Consider the following 23,534-nt stretch of genomic DNA (forward strand, 5'->3'; position numbering starts at 1 on the left):
GTTCTTTCACTGTTTCCTTTCTGGGCTATGGAAGAAAGGTCAGGGAATCTATCCTGTGCCATCTTCCACAACTAAATATGAACTTTTTGTGAAGCATTATATTACCTGTGCCTATGATGGAATTTGTTATTATTTTAATTCATGTGCATCATTTCAGCTTATTTGTTTCCATCTTCTTGTCTTTTGACTTTTGGTTGCAAAATACTAATATTGTTATAAGAGCAGGAATTTGGGAATCAATCCTGGTTCTGTAAGGTAAGATACTGGACCAATCCTTAACTTTATGGAGACCAATTTTGTTTTTATTGTTTTTAGATTTTAAAAAATGGAGATAATCATTAATTTATGGACTCATTATAAGGATCAACTAAGAAAGCATACATAAAACCCTTACTGTAGTTTTTCCTTTATTGGTTACTTGAACGGGAGACTCCTCCTTTTGTATAAAGCATGACAGACAGCCTCCCCCTAAAACTGATAGTTGTCTAGACCATGAGAGTACATGTAAATATCCACTTTAAAATCGTGGTTTCAATCAAATGTATGCAAACTGAAAAGTAAGTACAGTATATATTAGATTCTAATAGCAGGCTGCGAGAGGACTATAATCTAATCTTAAGTCTCATTCCTCCAGAGCTCATCAAGAATGGAGTCAGTCTAAAAGCCAGATAATGTGAAGCTAAATAAGCTTTATTCTTATCCTCTGTCTGCGCCTCTTCCATAGAGACATAGCCCCGTGAAAACATGCAAAGGCCATAATCAGTCATCTCATGACTGTGGCGACCACTTGAAGAGCTAGAAAAAGGCCTTGCTTTATTTGAGGTTTATAGTTAATGATAACCCATATAAGTTACTGAAGAGTATTTTATAAATATACATGTCTGAGAAGAATGGCTAGCAATCAAGAAATATTTATGTAGAATGTGTGAGACTATGGGAAAGATGAATAAAAAGTGATCTTGCCTTCAAGAAAACCCAGTCTGCTTTGGAAGACAAGACTTGATCTTCAAGTCCAGCAAGGTGGCTCACACCTGTAATCCCAGGGGCTTAGGAGGCTGAGACAGGAGAATTGCGAGTTCAGAGTCAGCCTCAGCAACTGCAAGGCACTAAAGCAACTCAGTGACACTCTGTCTCTAAATAAACTACAAAATAGGGCTGAGGATGTGACTCAGTGTTTGAGTGCCCATGAATCCAATCTCTGGTACCAAAAGAGAAACAAAACAAAACAAACAAAAAAAATTGCAAAGAGCTAATGTCTAATTGCAAAGAGCTAATTTTAATCAATCAAAGTCACATAATGAAGAAATTCACATATTTTGCATGCTGAATATGTGCCCAATCACTGGGGGACATGTTGTCTCAATACTCACAGAATTTCTGTGAAGTGGATATAATTATTCTTATTTTGTAGTTGAGGTCATTGAAGTTTATACAGGTGAGATGACTTGGATATGGTCACATAACTAGGGAGTGACCATTGCAAGAAGGCTATGTAGGCCAGTATTTCTGGATCCAATGTCCTGGTACTTTCACTACCACTGGGATGGTAATAGGGAGAATGGAGGAGAGAAAGCATTACAAAATGCACTGTGAAGGGAGAATTTGCAAATTCTTGTGACAGCTTGAATATGGATGATATTAATATCAATATTTTATTAACAAAACCACAGGGAGCCCTGACTGAATCTTAATAAAATCTTTCATAAACGAGACAAGGTGGGAGCATAAGGAAACAGAAATCCAATTAAGTGTGTTGAAAGAATCAGATTAGATTATATCTATCTATTTTAAAAGACTCAATAATTTAGGAAATCATATTACTGTCCTCTTATGCAGTGTTTTAATTGTTGACATTTAAAATTTATTATTGTTATTGTTATTAGTGTTATTATTATTTGCATTGCTGGAGATTGAACCCAGGGCCTCACACACACTAGACAGGTGCTCTACCATTGAGCTATGCTCCCAACTCAAGCCTTTGAAATTTATAGGGAAATACTGTAGAAAGGGAAAGGCTTCCATTAGAAGATCTGGGTTTGAGTTTCAGCCCCAAATTACTGTGGCATGACCTTGGGAAGCTCATATAATCACTTTTAGTCTTATAGGAATATTAATACCTATCCTATCCAATTCAGTCATCACTTTCCTGCCCCCCCCCACATGTATTTACTCATCCATCTTTCATTATTCCTTCTAAATGCATTTATTGAGTATCTAGTAAGGGCCAATCCCTTGGGACATATCAGTTAAACTAGATTCAGACTCTGCCCTTGAGGAGCCCATAGTCTAGAAAGAGAGACAGACAGGCACATAAAACAATGCAGTAAAACATGGTGGGTACTATAAAAAGAAACTGTCCTGGTCACAGTGAGCAGAAAGGAGAGGTCATTTCCACTTGGTGGGAGATAGAGTGAAAAGACATCTCCCTCACACTGTAGGAAAGAGGTGGGACAGGTATCATGAAAAAGGTGATGCTTCAGTTGAGTCTTGGTAACGTCACTCTGGGTGATGTTGGAAAGGGTGTTCTAGCCAGAGTAAAAAACGTATTGGTGTTGTGGTCAGCGGCATGTAGCTTGATTTGGTTGAAACATGAGGTAGGGGAAAGCCACAAGTGGAGGCAGGCTGGAGGGGATGGTATGTCATGCAGAGGACGTTAAACTTTATTTTGGGGCACTGGGAAGTCATTCAAATCCCATAAGTGAAATAATCAGATTTGTATTTGAGTTCAGGCATTCTCTGAAACATAACTAAAGGAGATGGAGAAAAGAAGGCAGAAACGTCAAATGTCAAATTCTTAAAAACAACTGGCTGTAGCGTGGAGAAGCTGTGGAGATCAAGAGAGGCAAAATGTGATGCATAGTAAACTGCAGATTACTGTCTACACCATTACGTGTTTGCTTTTATTCGTAGCATGATATAAGTCAGGATTTGCTATATTATAGCCCATGTGTAACTGAAAACCATAAATTCTATTGTACTCTATTCATTTATTTAAATAAAGAGATCTATGAAGTAAAATATTTTTCTTTAATCAGAATCAAATTATAGTAATAAACTACAGGAAACTCACAAAAATTCCACCTTGTTCCAGAACTCTTATCTCAACAAAACATGTTGCTGGTGAAGATCCCTGAAACAAACAAATCAAAACATTAATGATCTTTAAAAATAACAGGTTGATGAGAATATGGAGAAACTGGAACATCTGTGCACTGTTGGTAGGGGTATAAAGTTCAGCCAGAATAAAAAACAGTAGGACAGTACCTCAAAAATTAAAAACAAGAATCACTGTATGATATAGCAATTCCACTTTGGGACATATATCCAAAAGAAGTGAAATTCAAAACATGAGCAGATATTTGTACATCCATAGCAGCATTATCACAACAGCCCAAAGCTGGAAACGATTCAAGGTTCTACTGATGGATAAAGGAATAAGCAAAATGTCTACACACACACAGTGGAATATTCTTCAGCCTTAAAAAAGGAGAGAACTTTTGACACCTGCTGCAACCTGTATATGCGCACACACACACACACACACACACACACGTTAGAGAGAAATTACTTCCAATTCGTTAGGATGGTATTTTCCAAACCTGAGTAAGAATAAGAATCATCTGGGGAATGTATGAAAATTGTAGATCCCAGGCACCATCTCCTCCCACCAGATTCTGATTCAGTGGGTGGTGAAGCCAAGGAATCTGCATTTGAGCCATACATGGGGAGAGATTCCAGTGCTTGAGTTTCATAGACTATTCTTTGAGATAAACTGCATCTTAGACGACATAATAAAAACAACCTCTCATACATGCTGCTTGAATGTTGAGATAGGGTTGAAAATGGTCTGTTCTAATTGAAAGACTCTTTAACTTCAACAGGTAAGGCTCATATCATGCTGTGTTTATCTTTGGAACAAGATCTCCAACAAGCGGACCGTGATCCACAGGTCAGACTTGTGTCTGAGATGGTTGTGACTGTGACATGCACTGGCAGGTTCCCAGTAGGCAAGAGTATTGCCCGTGGTCTCTTCTGTGGGAAACTTGCTCTCTGATTGTCCTAAACTCAAAAAGGGTTATTTTAATTAGCTATTGGAATTCTCTGAAACATAACTAAAGGAGACAGAGAAAAGAAGGCAGAAATGTCAAGGGATCCTGGAATTTCAGAGCTAGAAGTTGATGCCTGATTGAGTATCTAAGTCTCTAAATTCACAGACAAGGAAACAAAATAAATAAAAATATAAGCAACTTACTGAAAACCACACTAGTGGGGTTTCCCTAGACTCCACAGTAATGACGGATTGCTATTCTTCCAATGCACCAGGAAAAAAACAAACCAATTAGATACACATTTTTTAATTTTGAATGGCAAAAGGAGTTCTTGCAGGATGATAGCAGGCAATTGGAAAGCTGGCAATCTTCCTTATAATTATTTCATTTAAATTTTTAAAATCTGACTTCTTTATGCCTATCTCCACTGGTTATGAATAATGACAGGGATGTAAATTTACTAACTAAAATTTCACATCATGGAAATGTTGACTCTCAAAGTTGAAGAAAACTCATTGATTTTTTTTTGCTGGTAAAGTACATAGTTTGTTTTTATTTACTCTTAGATTTTTATATTGTATCCACCAGTACAAGAAATAAATTGAAACAGTGCCTGATTTGATAAATAACTAGCATTTATAGTAATATTTTATATATATAACATTTTATATAATATTATATATATATATATATATATATATATATATATATATATATGTATATATATATATCAGACAGGAAGAAAACAAGTGGTCATTTTGGGTAGTCTTTGGGGACCAGAAAGTGAAATCTATACCCTTGACTGCAGTTGAAAAAGTAAATCACTATGAAAATGACATAAGCATTAATAAAATGAGAAAACAAAAGATTCCTACACTCAAGACCAGGTGCTTCTTGTAGGCTATCACAAACCCTTTGTGAAATAAATCAAGGCATAGACCGACATGTGTCGACCTGTGCACTCATGCACTCTGTATAACTGAATTTCTCTTTCATGTCACAGTCAATTAATTCAACAAATATTTATTGAGTGCCTACCAGGTGCCAGATGCTAGTGTGAAGAATAGCTGCAAATGAGGCACCTGGTCCTCTGGAGCCAAAAACCTAGAGGCAGGAAGCCAGACAACAAGAAAGAAAGCAAACAGATATAGAAGGTGATTTCAGAAAGCAGGACAAGCACAAAAGAGTGAACCAAGACACATGGGAGAGCCTAGGTAAGAAGAGGTCTTGTGAATGGAAAGTCCCTGTGGAAGAAATAGCATAGGAACCCGAGATGGGAACAATGAGAAAGAGTCTGCCAGTGCCAAGCACTGTGGGGGGAGGAGCATCTGAGCAGAGCCAACAGCAAGTACAGCTGTCAGTCAGGAGGCGGGAAGGAGGCTGGCCTGAGCATCCTGAGCAGGGAGGGGATGATACCAGCTGAGGCAGCTGTCAGGTGGAGCTGGGCTTGTGGGATTATTCCAAGGTTGCATAAGCAATAGGGTCAGAACTTGGACCTTCCTCTATGTCTCACTCAAGGCCCCTTTGTTCTCACTCTTACCACTCTGCTCAGTGGGGAACAAGAAAGGGAATAGATAGTCACTCAAATTAAACATAGGAACCCCACCCCCAAGCTCTGCCCATCTCTCATTCTGCCTTCTTGACTGTGGCTCCCTCTGGGTTCTTGATTTCTATCACTCCCATTCAAGTCCCCAAAGTATGGAGGTCCACACATAGATACAGAAATATTCTTGTCCTTGTCTCTCTCTAGAATGTCTGAGATGAGCAAACAGTTTTAAAAGAGAGATTTAGAAAATGTGAAAGGGAAAATAGAATTCCAAGATAAAGATTTCTGAACATAAGATTCATTCATCCTATATGGACTGGTGTTGATCCTCAACTATCTCATCCAGCTTGTTTCTAACCCAAGTCCCTCCTGACATTTGGCATTCAATCTTGGGTTGCTGTTATGGTTTGGATGTGAGATATCCCCCAAAAGTTCATGTGTGAGACAATAAAGGTTTAGAGGAGAAGTGATTGGGTTATGAGAGTCTTAACCCAATCACCGAATTAATCCCCTGAGTGGTAACTGAAGGAGGGTAGGGTGTGGCTGGAGGAGGTGGGTCCCTGGATGTGTACCTTTGGGGTATGTATTTTGTTTCTGGAGAGTGGAGTCTCTCTGCTTACTGATGATCATGTGAACTGCTTCCCTCCACCACATTCCTCTACCTTTGATATCCTGCCTTACCTTGAGCCCAGAGGAATGGAGCCAGCTGCCTATGGACTGAGACCTCTGAAACTGTGAGCCCCAAGATAAACGTTTCCTCCTCTACAATTGTTCTGATAGGGTCTTCTAGTTGCAGCCATGAAAAAGCTGACTAAAACAGTTACCATTCAGTTTTCTAACCCTGGGAGATGACTTATCTGTCTAATCTATATCATTCTGAGACAAGTTTTCAAAAAGGTTGAGTTAAACTTTAATTTAAACTACTCTCCTTATGAATGAGTAAATATTGGCTCTCTCAGGAAGACCTCTCTTTCTTTACTGCCTATCCAAATCCTTTGCGATCATTAAGATTTCAGTTCCCATCATATCTGACCACTGCAGGTCACTTTACTGTCCTACCGTAAGTGGCCACCTACTAATCACTTATATAAAGCAACAAAGTACTTATTTACATATAGTTTTATTCTCAAATCACAGCAGCAAAGCTGTAGATTCCCCAAAGCAAGAGACAAAATTATAATATTTTAAGGTTATTTTTATTTCTGCTGATCATAGCTTGAAACTTGAATGCGTATTTGTTAGATTGAACGTTACTCCCCAGGCTTTTTTTAAATCATAAACTCAACTTATATCTTTAAAAGTCAAACAAAAAGATATGCTTTCTTAATTAAAAAGTTTAGCATAACACTGAGAACAATAGTATATATCTAATATCTTTGTTAAATTTAATTAGGAGGTAGGAGGTTGCACTAATACACTAATGGTTTTCTTTGTGCCAGGCAATGTTCTTAGTGCTTTGCATAAATAACTTTATTTAATTAAACAAAATAAGATGAGTCACATGTAAACATTATCATACATTTAGAATGTGCAAATCAGATGCATAATTTTTATCAACTTAAAAATGCCAGCTAACTCAATTTGACTATCCAAGAGATCATTCCTCAGAATCCCAAATTTTTGTCTTGACCTATTCCATCACAATGAACATGATCAAACTTAGAATATTAGATACACTTGATAACATTACTAAGCATAGTCTCCAACCATTTATAGTGATAATCATGTTTTAATATTCTTATAAAATTATTATAATTTTTCTGAAAATATTTTTCATTTTATGCATTTGAATTATGTCATGAAGTAAATAATTTCCTCCAAAACAACTATTTTATCTTTTTTTCTCAAGACTATGCTTTCTTTATATTAAATTCATGTGACTGTCAAAATATGTAAATGTGGGCACCAAAAATATTTTCCAGATCAGAGCAAATAATTATCTGAAAATTTTTGCTATTTTTTGCTAAAATAATTTCTGATAACTTTTTTCCTAAAAATACTCAATGTAAAATGTAGTAGAATTATTTAATGTTTGTACCACAAAACTTTAATTGAAATACTGTTCACCTGAGTGAATGTGAGTCATTAAATGAAATAAAAAGATACAACCCGTATTATGACTGAAATATTAAGATTTCTGAGCTACATCTCCGGTCCCTGGCACTCAACATTTTTAATGGTGAGGTTTAATGAGTGTTAGGGAGAAGTTATTTGTATGTCAGTTCTTCATAAAAGTCTCAATCTTCTCTTATTTAAAATAGTTACTCACACATATATACATTTTTTAAAACTTTTTTGTCTACATAATATGTGCCTGGTCCTAAAGAATTACATGTTTTCTTTGATATACAGAGAATGTATATACACATCAGCACCTAATACTCCAAAGTTTCAGTATTATTTAATATCTCTCCCAGGGAGTAGTCATTGAACAATGAACATACCATGTTTCTATTTACATTTCTAATCTTAAGTAATTACCATGAAATAATGAATCTTAAGATCTAGAACCCCTCACTGGCACAATCCTCTTACAAGACCTAAGAGGAGCTCTAGGAGCACATTCACATGGGCTTATATTTTTGTAAAATTTGCCAACGTAAAGCATATTAACCATAATTGTTTAACTTAGCTTTCTCTTTCTACCACTTTCCCTCCACCACATTTTTCATCTTGTTGGATGGTGCTGGAGTAGTCAGAGATATTTTGAGAACCAACTTAGGGGAAGCTGAGTTGGACCCACATCTAGCTTGGATTCAATGGAACATACTGGTACAGTTGTCCATCACTTTTCTACATAATGAGGTTACTGCTGCCCCGCTCCCAAGATAAAATTTCTCTCATGAATAGTCCAAATGACCATGCTGGGACTCAGCTGGCTGTATTGTGTTATGAATGTGGAGACAAACAGCTTCAAAACATACAGATCAGAAGCTCATCTGTAGAGCCAGGTATGGTGGCTCATGGCTATAATTCCAGCAGCATGGAAAGCTGAGACAGGAGGATTGACATTTAAGGTCAGTCTCATCAATTTAGTGAGGCTCTAAAGCAACTTAACAAGACACTGTCTCAAAATAAAAAACAAAAAGGGATGGGTATGGAGCTCAGTAGTAAAGCTCCTCTGGGTTCAGTCTGAAGTGGCAAAAGGGAGAGAGAAAGAGAGTGAGAGAGAGGGGGAGAGGGAGAAGAAGAAGGAGAAGAAGATCATCTATGGAGATGTCTTTCAATTATCAGACATATAAAACTGTAAATTGAAGATTTGATCTCATTGTCATCCGGTCAAAGTGGAATTTCCTTTTTATCAGACATGTTTAATATTGCAATGTATGCAAATATGAATGCACCATATTTTTTTTTAAATGAGAAGCCTAAAAAAAGAAAATGTTCAGAATTCCTGAGTGTAGCATGCAAACTTACAGCAAAACTACAAACAGTACCAGGCGCAGGGCGCACACCTGTAATCCCAGAGGCTCAGAAGGCTGAGGCGGGAGGATTGCAAGTTCAAAGCCAGCCTCAGTAATTTAGCAAGGCCCTAAGAAATTCAGTGAGACCCTGTCTCTAAATAAAATACAAGATAGGGATGGGAATGTGACTCAATGGTTGAGTGCCCCTGAGTTCAATCCCCGGTGGGGGGAAAATTATATATATTAAGTGTTTCTGTGAACAAATGTACTATAAGCATCTCAACATATCAGATTACATCTTGGTATATCTGCACATCTTGCAGTGTGGCAGTTCCAGATGAAATGGTTTACAAAATTCTTTTTCTTAAAAATGATCACTAAATTATATAAGCTTCAAGTACCACAAAATCTGAATATGTCCCTAGGAAGCAATTCTGCTTAGATTATCCTCACCCAGTGAACTATAAAATCATAATATCTTAGAGATGATATAGACTTCAGATACCACATAAGTACTGGGTTTTTTCATGATTCAAGTTTCAAGGTCCCTTTTTTCAAATAAAAGTTTATGCTGGAAAATACAGTAGAAAGTCTCTGTATACTGAGAAAAAAGTTAATAAAATGGTTACTAGTGCTCTAAAAATAAGGAATAATAAGCTAAATAATAAGTAAATATAAAACAGTGCAAAAAACAATAAACTAAATTGAAAGACTCCGTGTAAACTCATAATCTTAAAAAGATATATCATCTCTTCTGTTTCTGTTCAAAGTTATTTATTCAAAATGTTGGGGTAGGCAAAAAATTCTCAAACAGAGCATAAAAAACATCATCAATAAGAGAAAATAAATTGGGTCTCATCAAAATTTAAAAAAAATCATAAAAATACATAATTTCTTTTTAAAGTGAAAAGGAAAAGCCAAGAGGAAAGATCAAGAACAAGTCAGTAAAAAAAAAAGAAAGAAAGAAAAGAAAAGAAAAAGAAATTTACCAATAAACAAAAGATGTGGGCAGGTGCCTCACAAGATACTCAAATAGCCAATAAGAATATTGAAAAAGTGCTCAACAACGTCAATCATTAGGAAGATGCAAATTATAACTTCAGAGAAGCTAAAATGAAAGGATTAGCAATACCAAATGTTGGCAAGGATGTGGAGCAACAGGAATTCACAGACATTGGTGGGGAGTATTAACCTGTTCAACCATGGGACTGCAAATTGGTGCAGCCAATATGGAAAGCAGTATGGAAATTCTTTGGAAATCTGGGAATGGAACCACCATTTGACCCAGTTATCCCTCTTCTTGGTCTACACCCAAAAGACTTTAAATCAGCATACTTCAGGGCCACAGCCACATCAATGTATATAGCAGCACAATTCACAATAGCTAAACTGTGGAACCAACCTAGATGCCCTTCAGTAGATGAATGGATAAAAAAAATGTGGCATATATGCACAACAGAATTTTACTTAGCAATAAAAGAGAATAAAATCATGGCATTTGCAGGTAAATAGGTGGCGTTGGAGAAGATAATGCTAAGTGAAGTTAGCCAATCCCAAAACCAAAATGCCGAATGTTTTCTTTGATATAAGGAGTCTGATTCATAGTGAGGTAGGGAGGGGGAGCATGGGAGGAATAGACAATCTCTAGATAGGGCAGAGGGATGGGAGGGGAAGGGAGGGAGCATAGGGTTAGCAAGGATGGTGGAGAGTGATGGACATCATTATCCAAAGTACATGTATGAAGACACGAATTGGTGTGAATATACTTTGTATATAACCAGAGATTGAAAAATTGTGCTGTGTGTAATAAGAATTGTAATGCATTCTGCTGTCACTTATTTTTTAAAAACTCAATTAAAAAAAACCGTTCAACCACATTGAAAAACTGCCTGGCAGTTTCTTTGTTAAACACCTGACAGCTCTATGGCCCAAGAAATGCATTCCTAATTCTTATGGACATACCCAAGAGAAATAAATGCTATGTCCACAAAAAGATGTATACAAAAATGTTAGCAGCACCTTTATTAATAATTTCTTCAAAAGGGAAATGATACAAATGTCCTTCAAAAGGAAAATGGAGAAACAAATTTTGAGATATTGATACAATTAATTTTGTTCAGCAGTAAAAGAGAAAAACTTCTGATACACACAACACTGATGATTCTTGTAACAGTCAATTTCAAACATTTCCCATTTGCCACTGTCACAACTTGAGTATCAATGAAAATAATAGTTGCTATTAATTATAAATAATGAGTAATAGGCATTAGTAATTACTAATATAAGTAATAAAACTTACTCATCATTTGGTTAGCTAAAATAAACTATCTATAAAATATACAAGTTCCAATAATACTCAAAAGTTAATAGAATGCAGTAACTTTTGATTTTTTTAAAAAAAACTATGACCCATAATTGAAAATATATTGTATGTGATTCAGCACACACACACACACACACACACACACTTTTTTTTTTTTTTTTTTGAGACCAGGTCTTGCCATGTTGCCCAGCCTGGACTTAAACTCATAGGTTCAAGCAATCCTCCTGCCTCAGTCTCCCATGTAGCTGAGACTACAGGTATGCACCATAGAATCAGCTCACACATACTTTAAACATTGTAGAAAATATTACCATTATTATTATGTTTGATGAAACCTGTTTCTATTTTATTCTACTTTTTAGTTAATTTTAAACAATGATTACACAAACAACCAATTGGTTGTAAACTACAGTTTATAAAACACCAATAAAGTTTCCAAAATTTGGTCAAAATGAAGGATGAGGGTAATTTTTACTGATTTTGAGATTTTGGTAAATAGGTATAAAGGAATTTTATATGCCAACTTGACTGTCCCAGATATTTAGTTAAGTGTTATCTCTGGAAGTTTCCGTGAGGGTGCTTCTGACTGATTAGCAATTCAGTTTGTGAACTGGATAAGCTGTGTGTCCTTCTCAATGTGGGTGGACATCATGTCATCCAAGGAGGGAAAATTCCCTCTCTCCCTTTCTCTCTCTCTCTCTCTCTCTCTCTCTTTCTTTCTCCCCTTCTCTCTCCCTGACATTTGAGTACGAACATCAATCTTTGCCTGCATTCAGACAGGAACTTAAACATTGTTCTCCAGTTGTCAGGCTTTGGGCTTTGACTAGAACTTACATCACTGGTTCTCCTGGTTTTCAGGTCCTCAAACATGGACTAGAACTATACCACTGATTTTCCTGGGTCTCCAATTTGCAGATGCCAAATCATAGGACTTCTTAGCCTCCTTAACTGTGTGAAACATTTGCTTAAATTTAATCTACATATGTATGTGTGTGTATATATACACACATATATATTTGTATCTATATATGTACGAGTGTGCGAATATATACACACCCATATCTCCCATGGGTTCTGTTTCTCTGAAGAACCTGAATATTATTATATATGGATATTTTGTTTCAGTAATCCCATGCCTATTTTTATATAAGACATGTACTTGTTGCTCTTCAATGTATGCATAGAAGAATAATATTCAGATAACTGTAAGTAAATCAAATAGTCCTAGAAAAAAATAAGAATTATACCCAAAAGAGAAGGAATTTTCCAGTATGGGTAATAAAATGGTCTATAGAAAAGGAATCCAAAAATATGTTTCTTAATGATAAAATTACCAGAATTAAATATGTTAAAACTCAATCTTTCACGTCTAGGGATTGTAGCCTCTACATTACCAAACTAACTATAATAAAATGCTAATAAAAATACATAATTTTATTCTTAATTTCTGAAGAATTAATATATTCACATGGTTCATATTTTAATATAAAATATGAATAGGTATGAATGATACTAAATATTGCTATGGCTTGGATATGAGGTATCCCCTGAAGGCTCACATGTGAGATAATGCAGGAAAGTTCAGAGGTTAAATGATTAGATTATGAGAGCTATAACCTAATCAGTGGATTAATCCATTCGATGGAAAAATAATTAGAATAAATTAATGGGTGGTACCATAGACAGGTAGGGCATGACTTGAGTACTAGGTCACTAGGGGTGGAACCCTTGGGAATTATATTATCTGTGGCTCCTAGATTCTTCAAAACAAAAGGCTTTCATCTACACCCTCATTTAACAAAGAAACTGAAACCTAGGAGGTTAAGTGACTAGCCCTAAGATACACAGATTATTCTTTACCTGAATAGCTTCAATGGAGTAGGTGTCTTTAAATTAAGCCCACAGACCTAGGGATCTTTAATTAATTGCAAGGATTTATATACCTCCTGAGAGTTAGTGTAAAAAAATGGTATGGATTTATAGGTTTGGTAGTTTTTAGGAGTCCCTAGTTTTCATTAAATTTTCAAAGGTGTCTATATTTGTTCAGATAAATTCTCAGCTTCCAGCACAATAAACAGCAGTAGAGATATAAACAACAGTTGACTGTGTCAAATTTTCAACCAAGAAGAAGTTAATAACCATCGAAATGGTAAAATATAATATAGTCATTCTCTGGAAAATAATCCACACAATGTCCTGCCCCCATCATGCTCCAATATCCTGTATAGTCTTTCATCACCTTATTGTTTCAAGTCCCAGGTGAATTACCCAATGTTGTGCTTGTCTTTTAAACTAATTTTAAAAGAGTTTTAAAATCGCAGTCTCATCTGCTTTTGGAAATCATCCATCTTTTTAATTTAATTTTACAATCTTATTTAATTAACAAGAGTTTAATGACAGTTAATAAATGATATATTAATTAATTTAGGGAGTGACTATTTTGTCCTTATTAAAGTAATTCAAATTTTAAGTGCTTGTAATTTTAATTCATTCAATCATGTAAGACATTCCAAATCCAATTACACCTAAGTTACCTTACTTTACTGTTAGTTCAAGTCTGAAGGAAAATCTCTAGTACAACAGAACATATGCAGGAGTGATTATCCAAACTGTAACTTTGAAAAGGCAGGGAAATGCCTTGGACCCAAGCCATAAGCAGTGGGCAACAGCACCTCAGAGAAGGGTCCCAATACATATTTGAGGAAGCAAAGAATTATAAAGAAGTAACTAATGCTGTTCAGAGGATAGATGGCCTAAGCAGGGCACCATCAACCTTAAGAATAGCTAACAACACGCACTAGTGAAGGGTGGATTCTTAGGCCCTTGTCTCTAAGAGCATGTGTTTTTGTGGGACATTAAGGAATGGCACTAAACTGTATCAATGCACTTACCAAATACAACTCTCTTGTTAGTGTACATTCCTTTTCATAATTTGTTTCTAATAACATACAAATATGGAAGCAGCCAGAGACACAGAGAAGGTAGTCTTGAGACAAAAAGTATGATACCTTGCAAGAAACAGGCCAGGTCGTTTCATTCATATATATATATATATATATATATATATATATATATATATAAAATGATGAATCCCATTTTACTCGGAAATAATTTATAGTCTATAAAGGTATTTAGATATCATGATTCACTTATCTAATAGAGATTAAAAGCTCTCTGCCTTTACAAGACTGGGTTTTACTCAGCTCAAAATAGCTATTTAATAAATTACTGTGAATATAAATTAAGTATAATCAAGAGCATTATTAAGCAAAACCAAGAACGGACAAAGTCTTTTCATGTATCTTGTGTAGCTTGCTAGACTACTTGATACCAGCATTTCTCACACTAGAAACTGCCTGAAAAAGTAATCATCCATTTACAGACTTCTAAGACCATCTGAGACTTAAAAGCCATAAAAGAAACAAATGGGAATTGTGAATGCTTACTAGGTGAGATGAGACAAAAAGGGTATTTCTATCTTGTTATTCTTTATCTCCTAGGACAATGATCTTCAATATTTTAAGACAGAAGAACCTAAGATTCAGACTTTAATGAAACATTAATTTCAATCTGTTTATCTCACCTGGTGCTGGGGTTTTTTTGTGTTGACTGGTGTTTTTCTAGCAGCTGAGAATGAAATCTTTGGAGAAACTGTGGATCCTGTTTTTTTAAAAAAAAGTAGATATTTTGTTGTTACAGATTTTATTTTAAACCTATTCACCTTATGATCCATTTATGAGATAGAATACTAACCACTTCTTAAAATGGAGGCATAGATGTATATTTAATAAAAGGCTTACCTTAATTTCTCCTGCTTTTTGTGAATAATACATTTTAATTTTTCTTGCTTTTTTATATTGAACACTACTTCACACAATTAAGTATAATGTAGTAGATACAGGCCCAGAATGAGATGATTTCAACTCAGAAATAAATTCTAATGTTTGTGCAATAGGATTACATAGAAATGTTCTTACTTTCTAAGCTTTTCCCAGTTACACCAATAGTTTGCCTCGATGGAAGACCACTGTGAAAATTTTTTAGAGTGGAAGAAACTGTCTTCATCACCCAGGAAGGTACAGATATTTTCTCATAGTTAATCTGTGCAGTTACCAGACAATGACCCTGAAAAAAGACAGATAGCAGAGAAACTTGGAGTTTAAATGCATCACCTTCCATGTTGATACATAAAGATTATATGCAATAAAATGTCAAAAGAAGATTGAAATTACTATGGGTTAGCCATGCTATTGAACCATCTAATATCCATGGATAATCTGATCAGGTTCAACCAGCTCCCTAGACCTAGAACTGATCAGTAATAGGAAAGCGTGTCAGCCCTTCATATCTGTGGGTTCCACATCAGTGAATTCAGCCAACTGCAGATTGAAAATATCCAGCAAAAAGTTGCATCTTATTGAACAGGATAACTGATTTTTTTTGTCATTATTTCCTAAACAGCACAGCACAAAACCTATTTCCATGACATTTACTTTGTATTAGATATTATAAGTAATCTTGAGATGATTTGGAGTATACCAGGCAAGGATGTATGCAGATTGTATGCAAATACTACACCACTTTATATAAGGGACTTGAACATCCATAGATTTTGGTATCTGTAGGAGGTCCTGGAACCAATCCTCCACAGATACCAAGGGACAACTATAATCATTGGTTATAGCTCCCTGCCAGAATTTTAACTGAAAATTTAATGCTTCAATTACATACTTACAGATGTGATGAATACAAAGAAGCAGGATTTTAAATGATCAGAGATAATGGTTGTTCCAGCCCTGAAAGTAGGCGGGGGTAGGGAAGATAACAAGGCTCATTGAAAAATGTATTTATTTATACAAAAATTCCTATCAAAACTATTATGTGCTGGACTCAGCATAAAATGAGCCAGATGGAGACAGTCGCCCACTATGTGGAATTTAATGTATTTATCTGCTCTCAAGTAATTCTTGTGCCTACCTTGTAGAATTAGGGCGGGGAGGGCAATAGCCCACAGTGGCTTAGTCTTGAAAAGCAAGGATGTATTTTATTTGCACTATAATTGGAGATATTAAGGAAATACATTAGAAAAATGTGAGAGAGATGACTATAAGATATCATTTAAGCAAATGTGCAGTGGCATAATCAGAATAATTTGAGCTAAGATTATTAAGTAGATAAAGCTTGACTTTGGCCAAACTTGACTTTAGTGCTCTACTTCCATTTTCATAGATTTCTTTTCTTTGTGTGTCTCTGAGGTTCCCTGTCTTCTTCCTGCAGTAACCCCCTGGATATTCACCATCCATGGCTTCAGAGCTAATCCAAGGCCAAATAACTAATTTGATAAGCTAATCTCTACTAAATTGCCATGGGAAATAATTAGTATTCTCCTCCTAAATAAAGTTGTGAATTTTAGGGCTGAAGTTGTGGCTCAGCGGTAGAGTGTTCACCTAGTACGCACTGGGTTCGATCCTCAGCACCACATAAAAATAAATAAATAAATAAAGGTATTGCGTCCATCTGCAACCATAGATATATATGGTTCTGAATTTTAATTTCAGCTTTGTAGAGGACTTTGATGTTACCTGTTGGGTCCAAGCATCACCTAATGACCTCTCAAATTAAACCCTACTTTCTTTCCTTCCTTGGATCACAAGCAGGATCCTGCGTGCTGCTGTCTGCAGAGACCCTAAACAAAGTCTCTGCCATATTGTACCAGATGCCATACTGTCCCAAGGAAAAGAACTCAGAGATGATGATGGCAAAACTCCCAATGTACATAAATGTACACCTGGCTCTTTTTGGAAGCAGGATCCAATCTCCTCTTTACATGTTATAGAATTCAAATCCTGGTACTGACTTCATTATATAATGGAGAAAAAAGACTCAGGAAATTAACATTTTTAGAGTTCCTTTAGAGTAAAACTCTTAATTCATAGAGGAGCACTTAAACCCAGGATCTTAAATTAGTAACTTATTTGAATTTTGAAAATAGAAAAGTGAAAATGCAGCATTTTAAAGAAATAAGTCCTTTGAGTAAAAATTCTAATTACTAGTTATTCTCTGAGATGATAGTTGTTATAATAAAAAAATACTATTATAAAGGCTAATTAGAATGAAAATCATACGGCAACTTAAAGTTTTTCTTTTTCTTTCTTCAGACATAAAAATATAAGTTGAAGATTAGAGTAAATGTACTTTGGATTTTCTAAACTAATGCAAATGTTTTGCCTTAAAAGTGGCCTAAAAGGGACTTTTCTCTATAATTATCTTGGTCAAAATACAGAGGTTGAGTAGTGATTGGGTGGAAATATGAAGCATCCTATATTGTCACGGTGATAACCTGCATTTCCACACATTAGAACAGTCATAACATTCCGTCCATAGTTTGCCCCAGAGCCATAAATGACTATCAGCTGGTACCATCAGTTGCTCTCACAACATTTGGAAAATGATGATCATTTCCTTATCTTATTTGCTGCCCTGCAGATAATATAGAGTAAACAACAGATAAATGAGGATTCTTTTACAAAGGCAGCTGCAACTTGATAAAAAATCTGCCAGGGATTCATTTTACTAGATGTTGTGTATTAAATACACAAGCCTGGAATGGAAGTTCTCTGGGGGGAAAAACACACAGATATCCTGTCTCCCCAACATGATTATATGAATGGCCTCACAATCTTGGCATAGAAGCCCATAAAACTTGAAAACCTACTTGGTAGGTGTAGAGAAGACCTTCCAAGATATTCATGGAATTAGAAATGTTCTCGACTGAAAAATACCAGTACAATCACTATTGCCTAATAAATCCTACAAAAAGGTAAATTCTGTGATGTTTAAGAGTTAAAGGAAGAATATCCACACCGAGGTTCATAAAGAATTTATAAACAAAGGTGCTCAGAGGTTCAAGGACTAAAGAAACCACATATGGATGGAGGAGCCAGGAGAGGTTCTCATGATAGAGATGATTTTTGACATGGTTATAGGCAACAAGCAGGGGCATGACTGGCAGAGACAATACTGAAGGGTCTGAAAGAGAACCATGTTTACTAATTCATTTAACACATTTCACTTGAATGTTTTATCAACTAATTCTAAAAGACAACCATTTAGTGGAAAATATAACCATGCAACCTGTAGTATCGGCGTAAGGAGCAATGAACCAGAAATTCTATCTTTTCTTTGGGCCATGAAGAGAATAATGGGAGATTCCTGTTGAGAAAGAGAAACACATTCATTAGAATTCAGAAGGAGGCTCTGGGCTATCATTCCCATTCTTCAAAGGTGACTATACTTTCTGTTGTTCATTCTAAGATCAAGATCAAAATCCATACTTCCCAGCCTATCAATCCCCCTCTTGGCCCAAGAGAACCCAGCATTACTTTCCTTACTTTTCAGGGCCACTCCCACCTGCCTACTCTGGCCTCACCTGAGGGTAATGACCTCTAGTTGTCCTCCACAGCTACCAGGGTCTCCTGGGCTTGATGGCACTATTCAGGGCCGTGGAGACTCCCCTTTCTCTTGGAGAGACTCAGCCCATGATTACCCCCATCATAAGTCTGCTGAGTACAAGAGGGTAAAGCTTCAAAGACACCCAGGGCCTTTATTCATCCGGACCCAAAGAAGTGAAGCCTTGAGAGAATCCAAGTTCTCCTCACTGCCCCCATCCTGATGAATTCTGGTGTCCTGAGGACCTTCCTTTTGCCCTGATGGTTGCCATTCAGTGACTGCATCCTTCCAAGGAAAGACACCAGATTCTTCTCACAAGGGGACAGCCTTGGTCCATGACTTCCTTCTGCCATCAGCAAACACACACACCACACAAGCCTCCGTCTTCTGCTTGCACCCAGAGGGCTAGAGGAGTTTCACACCAACACACATCTGTGGCCAAATGTTTGACTACTATTGTGACTCCCAGGATCTCCTCTATCTTCCTATAAGCACTGGAGCCCAGTTCCTGTTCACTGGACTCCTGACTTCCACATCTAGAATGTGCCAGTCCCATTTCTAAGGCTGCATCTTGTTTCCAGAATCCCTTCCTGATATTCTATTTATGCACCCCTCTGAATCCACAAAATCCTTGCTTCCCAGCCTTGTTCTGCCCCGTGGGAGAAAACCTGAATTGTGAAGCCAAATAGGGTCCGGGAAACCAGTAGTTTCCAAAACCTACCTAGTCACAAGGAATCCTTAGGAACACTCAATTAAAAACACAGATCCTTGGGGCTGGGGAGCGGTAGAGTGCTCGCCTGGCATGTGTGGGCCACTGGGTTCGATCCTCAGCACCACATAAAAATAAAATAAAGATGTTGTGTCCTGAAAACTAAAAAATAAATTCTCTCTCTCTCTTTTTATTTTATTTTATTTTTTTAATTGGTTGTTCAAAACATTACAAAGCTCTTGACATATCATATTTCATACATTAGATTCAAGTGGGTTATGAACTCCCATTTTTACCCCAAATACAGATTGCAGAATCACATGGGTTACACATCCACATTTTTACATAATGCCATACTAGTAACTGTTGTATTCTGCTACCTTTCCTGTCCTCTACTATCCCCCCTCCCCTCCCCTCCCATCTTCTCTCTCTACCCCATCTACTGTAATTCATTTCTCTCCTTATTTTTTTCCCATTCCCCTCACAACCTCTTATATGTAATTTTGCATAACAATGAGGGTCTCCTTCCATTTCCATGCAATTTCCCTTTTCTCTCCCTTTCCCTCCCACCTCTGTCTCTGTTTAATGTTAATCTTTTCCTCCTGCTCTTCCTCCCTGCTGTTTCTCTCTCTCTCTCTTAAAAAAAAAAAAAAAATCCTAAGCTCCTCTGCTAAAGACCCTGCTAAGGCAGGGCGTGGCAATTGATTTTTAAATGATGTCCTAAATGATCTCTAAGGTGTTTGACATTTAGAAAAATACTAGAGTTTACTATGCCTTCCTAGACCTGGCAATTTAGACTTCTAGACCTTCTCAGATTCATTTCCCCTGGCTCCAACCCCAGCTAGTCTCAATCCTGTCCTTTTCTCTCCCATTTCCCAGCACATCTTACAGCCAAGGAAGGTCACCCTTGTCATGCCACTTCTTTTTTTAAAAAAATTTGTTTATTCTAACTAGGTATATTTGACAGCAGAATGCATTTTGATTCATTGTACACAATTGCAGCACAACTTTTCATATCTCTGGTTGTACACAATTAAGTTTGCATCGTATGTGCAGTCATGCATGTATCTAGGGTAATGATATCCATTTCATCCCACCATCTTTCCTGCCACCATGCCACCTCCCCTCCTCTCCCTTCCCTTTGCCCAATCACAGTTCCTCCATTTTCCCATTTTCCCCCTCCCCTGTTATGGATCAACATCCACTTATCAGAGAGTACATTCGGTCTTTGGTTTTGGGGGATTGGCTTACTTCTCTTAGGATGATATTCTCCAACTCCATCCATCTACCTCCAAATACCACAATTTTATTCTCTTTTAATGTTGAGTAATATTCCATTATGTATATATACCACCTTTATCCGTTCATCTATTGAAGGGATCATGCCTCTTCTTACACTCAGAAATCTTCCTGACCTAAGATTCTCACACTAGCCTTCCCAGGTCAGTTCCAAGGAAACTGGATAGGATCGCTGGCCCACATAAGTATGCGATGGACCTTCCTGCGAGGAGACCATCTCTTTATACTCATTAGGTTTTTTCTTTTTTTTCTCTTTTTAGCCCTTTATGGCAGCTTCCTCTTTGCTGTAAGCCAAAGATATAACCAGCAGATTTATGATCATACCAGCACTTCAAAACAACATAGTCTCTATTGCATGTGCATGCCTAAAATTCCCTAATAATTTATCCTAACTGTGTAATATACAACAGTCCCCACTTATCTATGGGATGCCTGAATCTGTGGATAGTATTGAACCCTACAAATGCTATTTTTCCCCCAATAAATACATTCCTGTGATAAAGTTTAATTTATAAATTAAGCACAGTAAGGAATTAACAATAATAATAATAAAATAAAATAATTATAAGATATACTATAGAAAAATTATGTGAATATGGCCTATGTTTACTTCTGGAATTTTCCATTTAATACTTTTGGACAGCAGTGATGGAAACCATAGAAGGCAAAACCATGATAAGTGAGACTATGGTAAATGAGATTTGCCTCTCCGTTTTCAGCACAAACCTAATAATTAAACAATAACTACTTATTTGGCACTTTTACCTACGCAGGCCATTCTATGAATGTATAAAATACAAAAAGTATAGTTTTAATTTTTCATTATTTTTCTTTGCTTCCATATCCTCAGCTTCTTTCTTATCCTTCACAGCGCTAGAATCCACAGGTACAAAGTAAGCAATTGATCACTGATTAGGAGGAATTAAAACTATAAAACAACTGAGGACTAGTAAGAACTCATCATCAATCTCAAAGACAAGAATATCTGGAAATCACCCACTAGAGGAATTTAATAGATCAGCCATGAAATGTCAAAAAAAGAAAAGTCTGCCTTTTTAGTCACCCAGGTCATTTCGACATCCAAAAAGACGACCTATCAATCTACTTGACAAATAGAAAATGAAATAGAATAAACAAATATACAACTAAACCTCAATTGCCCTTTTTGACTGAAAATAATGAACATGGAGGTTGGTGGAAATCTAAAAATTGGTGTTTTCTGTGTTTGTGTTGGCAGAGATCCCGTGCAAAAGTGACCACCTGACCAGGGATTGAACAGCTAAGGAATATAAGGAGGAATTCATTTCCCTTTCCATGAATTCTGCTTCTAGACATTTCTCTTATAAACCATCATAAGTTTTCTCTGAAAATGCTTTCTTTTGAATGAATGCATTGAAAAAACAAAAACATTCTAACATAAAAAGGATGGGATGGGTGTGAATGGATCAGAGAGCGGTCATTCTCTAAGCATCAACACATCCCAGGCCCTGCAGCTGATGTGCGTTCACACGGTCTCAGTTGGTCCAACTGTGCCTGACACCTGAGGAACCCAAAGCCCTGGAAGGGAAAGTAACTTGTCCCAGGTCAACAAGTGACAGTCAGGATTCTAACCACCTCTAGTCTGACTCCAGGGACAAAGTCCTTCTACCAACACCAGGTTACCAACCCATCAATCAGGGCGTTGATTGATGTCTTCAGGCACTGCCTCAGCCCTGGGGGCACAACAGTGAACACAAGAAAATCACTGCCTTTGAGGAATTTACATTCTAGAGACTCCCAAAAATAATCATTCAGGATATTTAAGATATTGAGGATAACTTACAGTATCTTTTAAATGTCTAAAGAAACAGTGAGGAAGTAGTCGTGAAGGTTATCAGAGTACCAAGTCAATAAGAAATTTCATCCTGAGTATTTTTTAAAATTTTTTTAAGTTGTAGATGGACACAATGTATGTATGTATGTATGTATGTACGTATTTATTTGTGGTGCTAAGGGTGGAAACCAGTGCCTCACATGTGCTAGGTGAATGCTTTTATACCTCAGCCACAACCCCAGCCCCATCCAGAGGTACTTTTGCACCCATTTTTCCAAAGCTCACTAAACCAAGGCAGTTTTTTTTTTTTTTAATTTCAAAGTCAACGAAAGGCAGAGAAGACATGCAGGCATGAAATTACTTTAGAAAAAGTCTTATTAATGTCTCATAAATGTAAATTTCATGATTTACCTGCTGTCACAACTACCGCTCCACAGCACCAAACCTACATTATGTACCAGTAGATCCCAGGATCCACATACTCACTTCTTGTGTCATATTTAAGAAAAGAAGTCCTTTTCTCCTTTCCACACAGACACTCCATGGAACTGCCATTGCAGATCTTACTCTGGCCTTCCCCTGACCTCAAAATTGTCAAAGCCTTTGGGAGAAGTTTAGAGTGGCCCAAGTTATAAAGGAAATTGAATATAAAGAGCCATTTCCAAGATTCCCCAAGTTCAATTAAGCAATGTAGAATCATTCTTAAATATGGAACAGACAGCTTTTTTGCACACACATTTTTTTTTTCCCTTTCATGTAAGGGATAAAAATCAATCAGGGCTGGGTGTGGTGGCGCATGCCTGTAATCCCAGCAGCTCAGGAGGCTGACACAGGAGGATTGAGAGTTCAAAGCCAGCCTCAGCAAAAACAAGGTGCTAAGCAATTCAGTGAGACCCTTTCTCTAAATAAAATACAAGAAAGGGGGCTGGGGATGTAGCTTAG

At 36.7% G+C, this 23,534-nt stretch overlaps 1 protein-coding gene across 1 annotated transcript in view; it reads right to left on the reverse strand.

Annotated features, from left to right (window-relative positions):
• The window catches only part of LOC124107196 (cyclic nucleotide-binding domain-containing protein 2-like), a 92,881-nt gene that overhangs the window by 13,407 nt on the left and 55,940 nt on the right, over positions 1 to 23,534 (reverse strand). Inside the window, exons 8-12 of the mRNA XM_046465140.2 lie at positions 18,457 to 18,534; positions 16,058 to 16,118; positions 15,300 to 15,447; positions 14,906 to 14,982; positions 3,071 to 3,130 (exon numbers count right to left, since the gene is read on the reverse strand). Of these exons, the coding sequence (XP_046321096.1) occupies positions 3,071 to 3,130; positions 14,906 to 14,982; positions 15,300 to 15,447; positions 16,058 to 16,118; positions 18,457 to 18,534 (424 nt within the window). The remainder of the gene's footprint in view (positions 1 to 3,070; positions 3,131 to 14,905; positions 14,983 to 15,299; positions 15,448 to 16,057; positions 16,119 to 18,456; positions 18,535 to 23,534) is intronic.

This window comes from Marmota monax, unplaced genomic scaffold (genome assembly GCF_021218885.2).
Source record: "Marmota monax isolate L192 unplaced genomic scaffold, Marmota_monax_Labrador192_F-V1.1 WCK01_AAM20220418_F8-fsc00025, whole genome shotgun sequence".
Lineage (NCBI taxonomy): Eukaryota > Metazoa > Chordata > Mammalia > Rodentia > Sciuridae > Marmota > Marmota monax.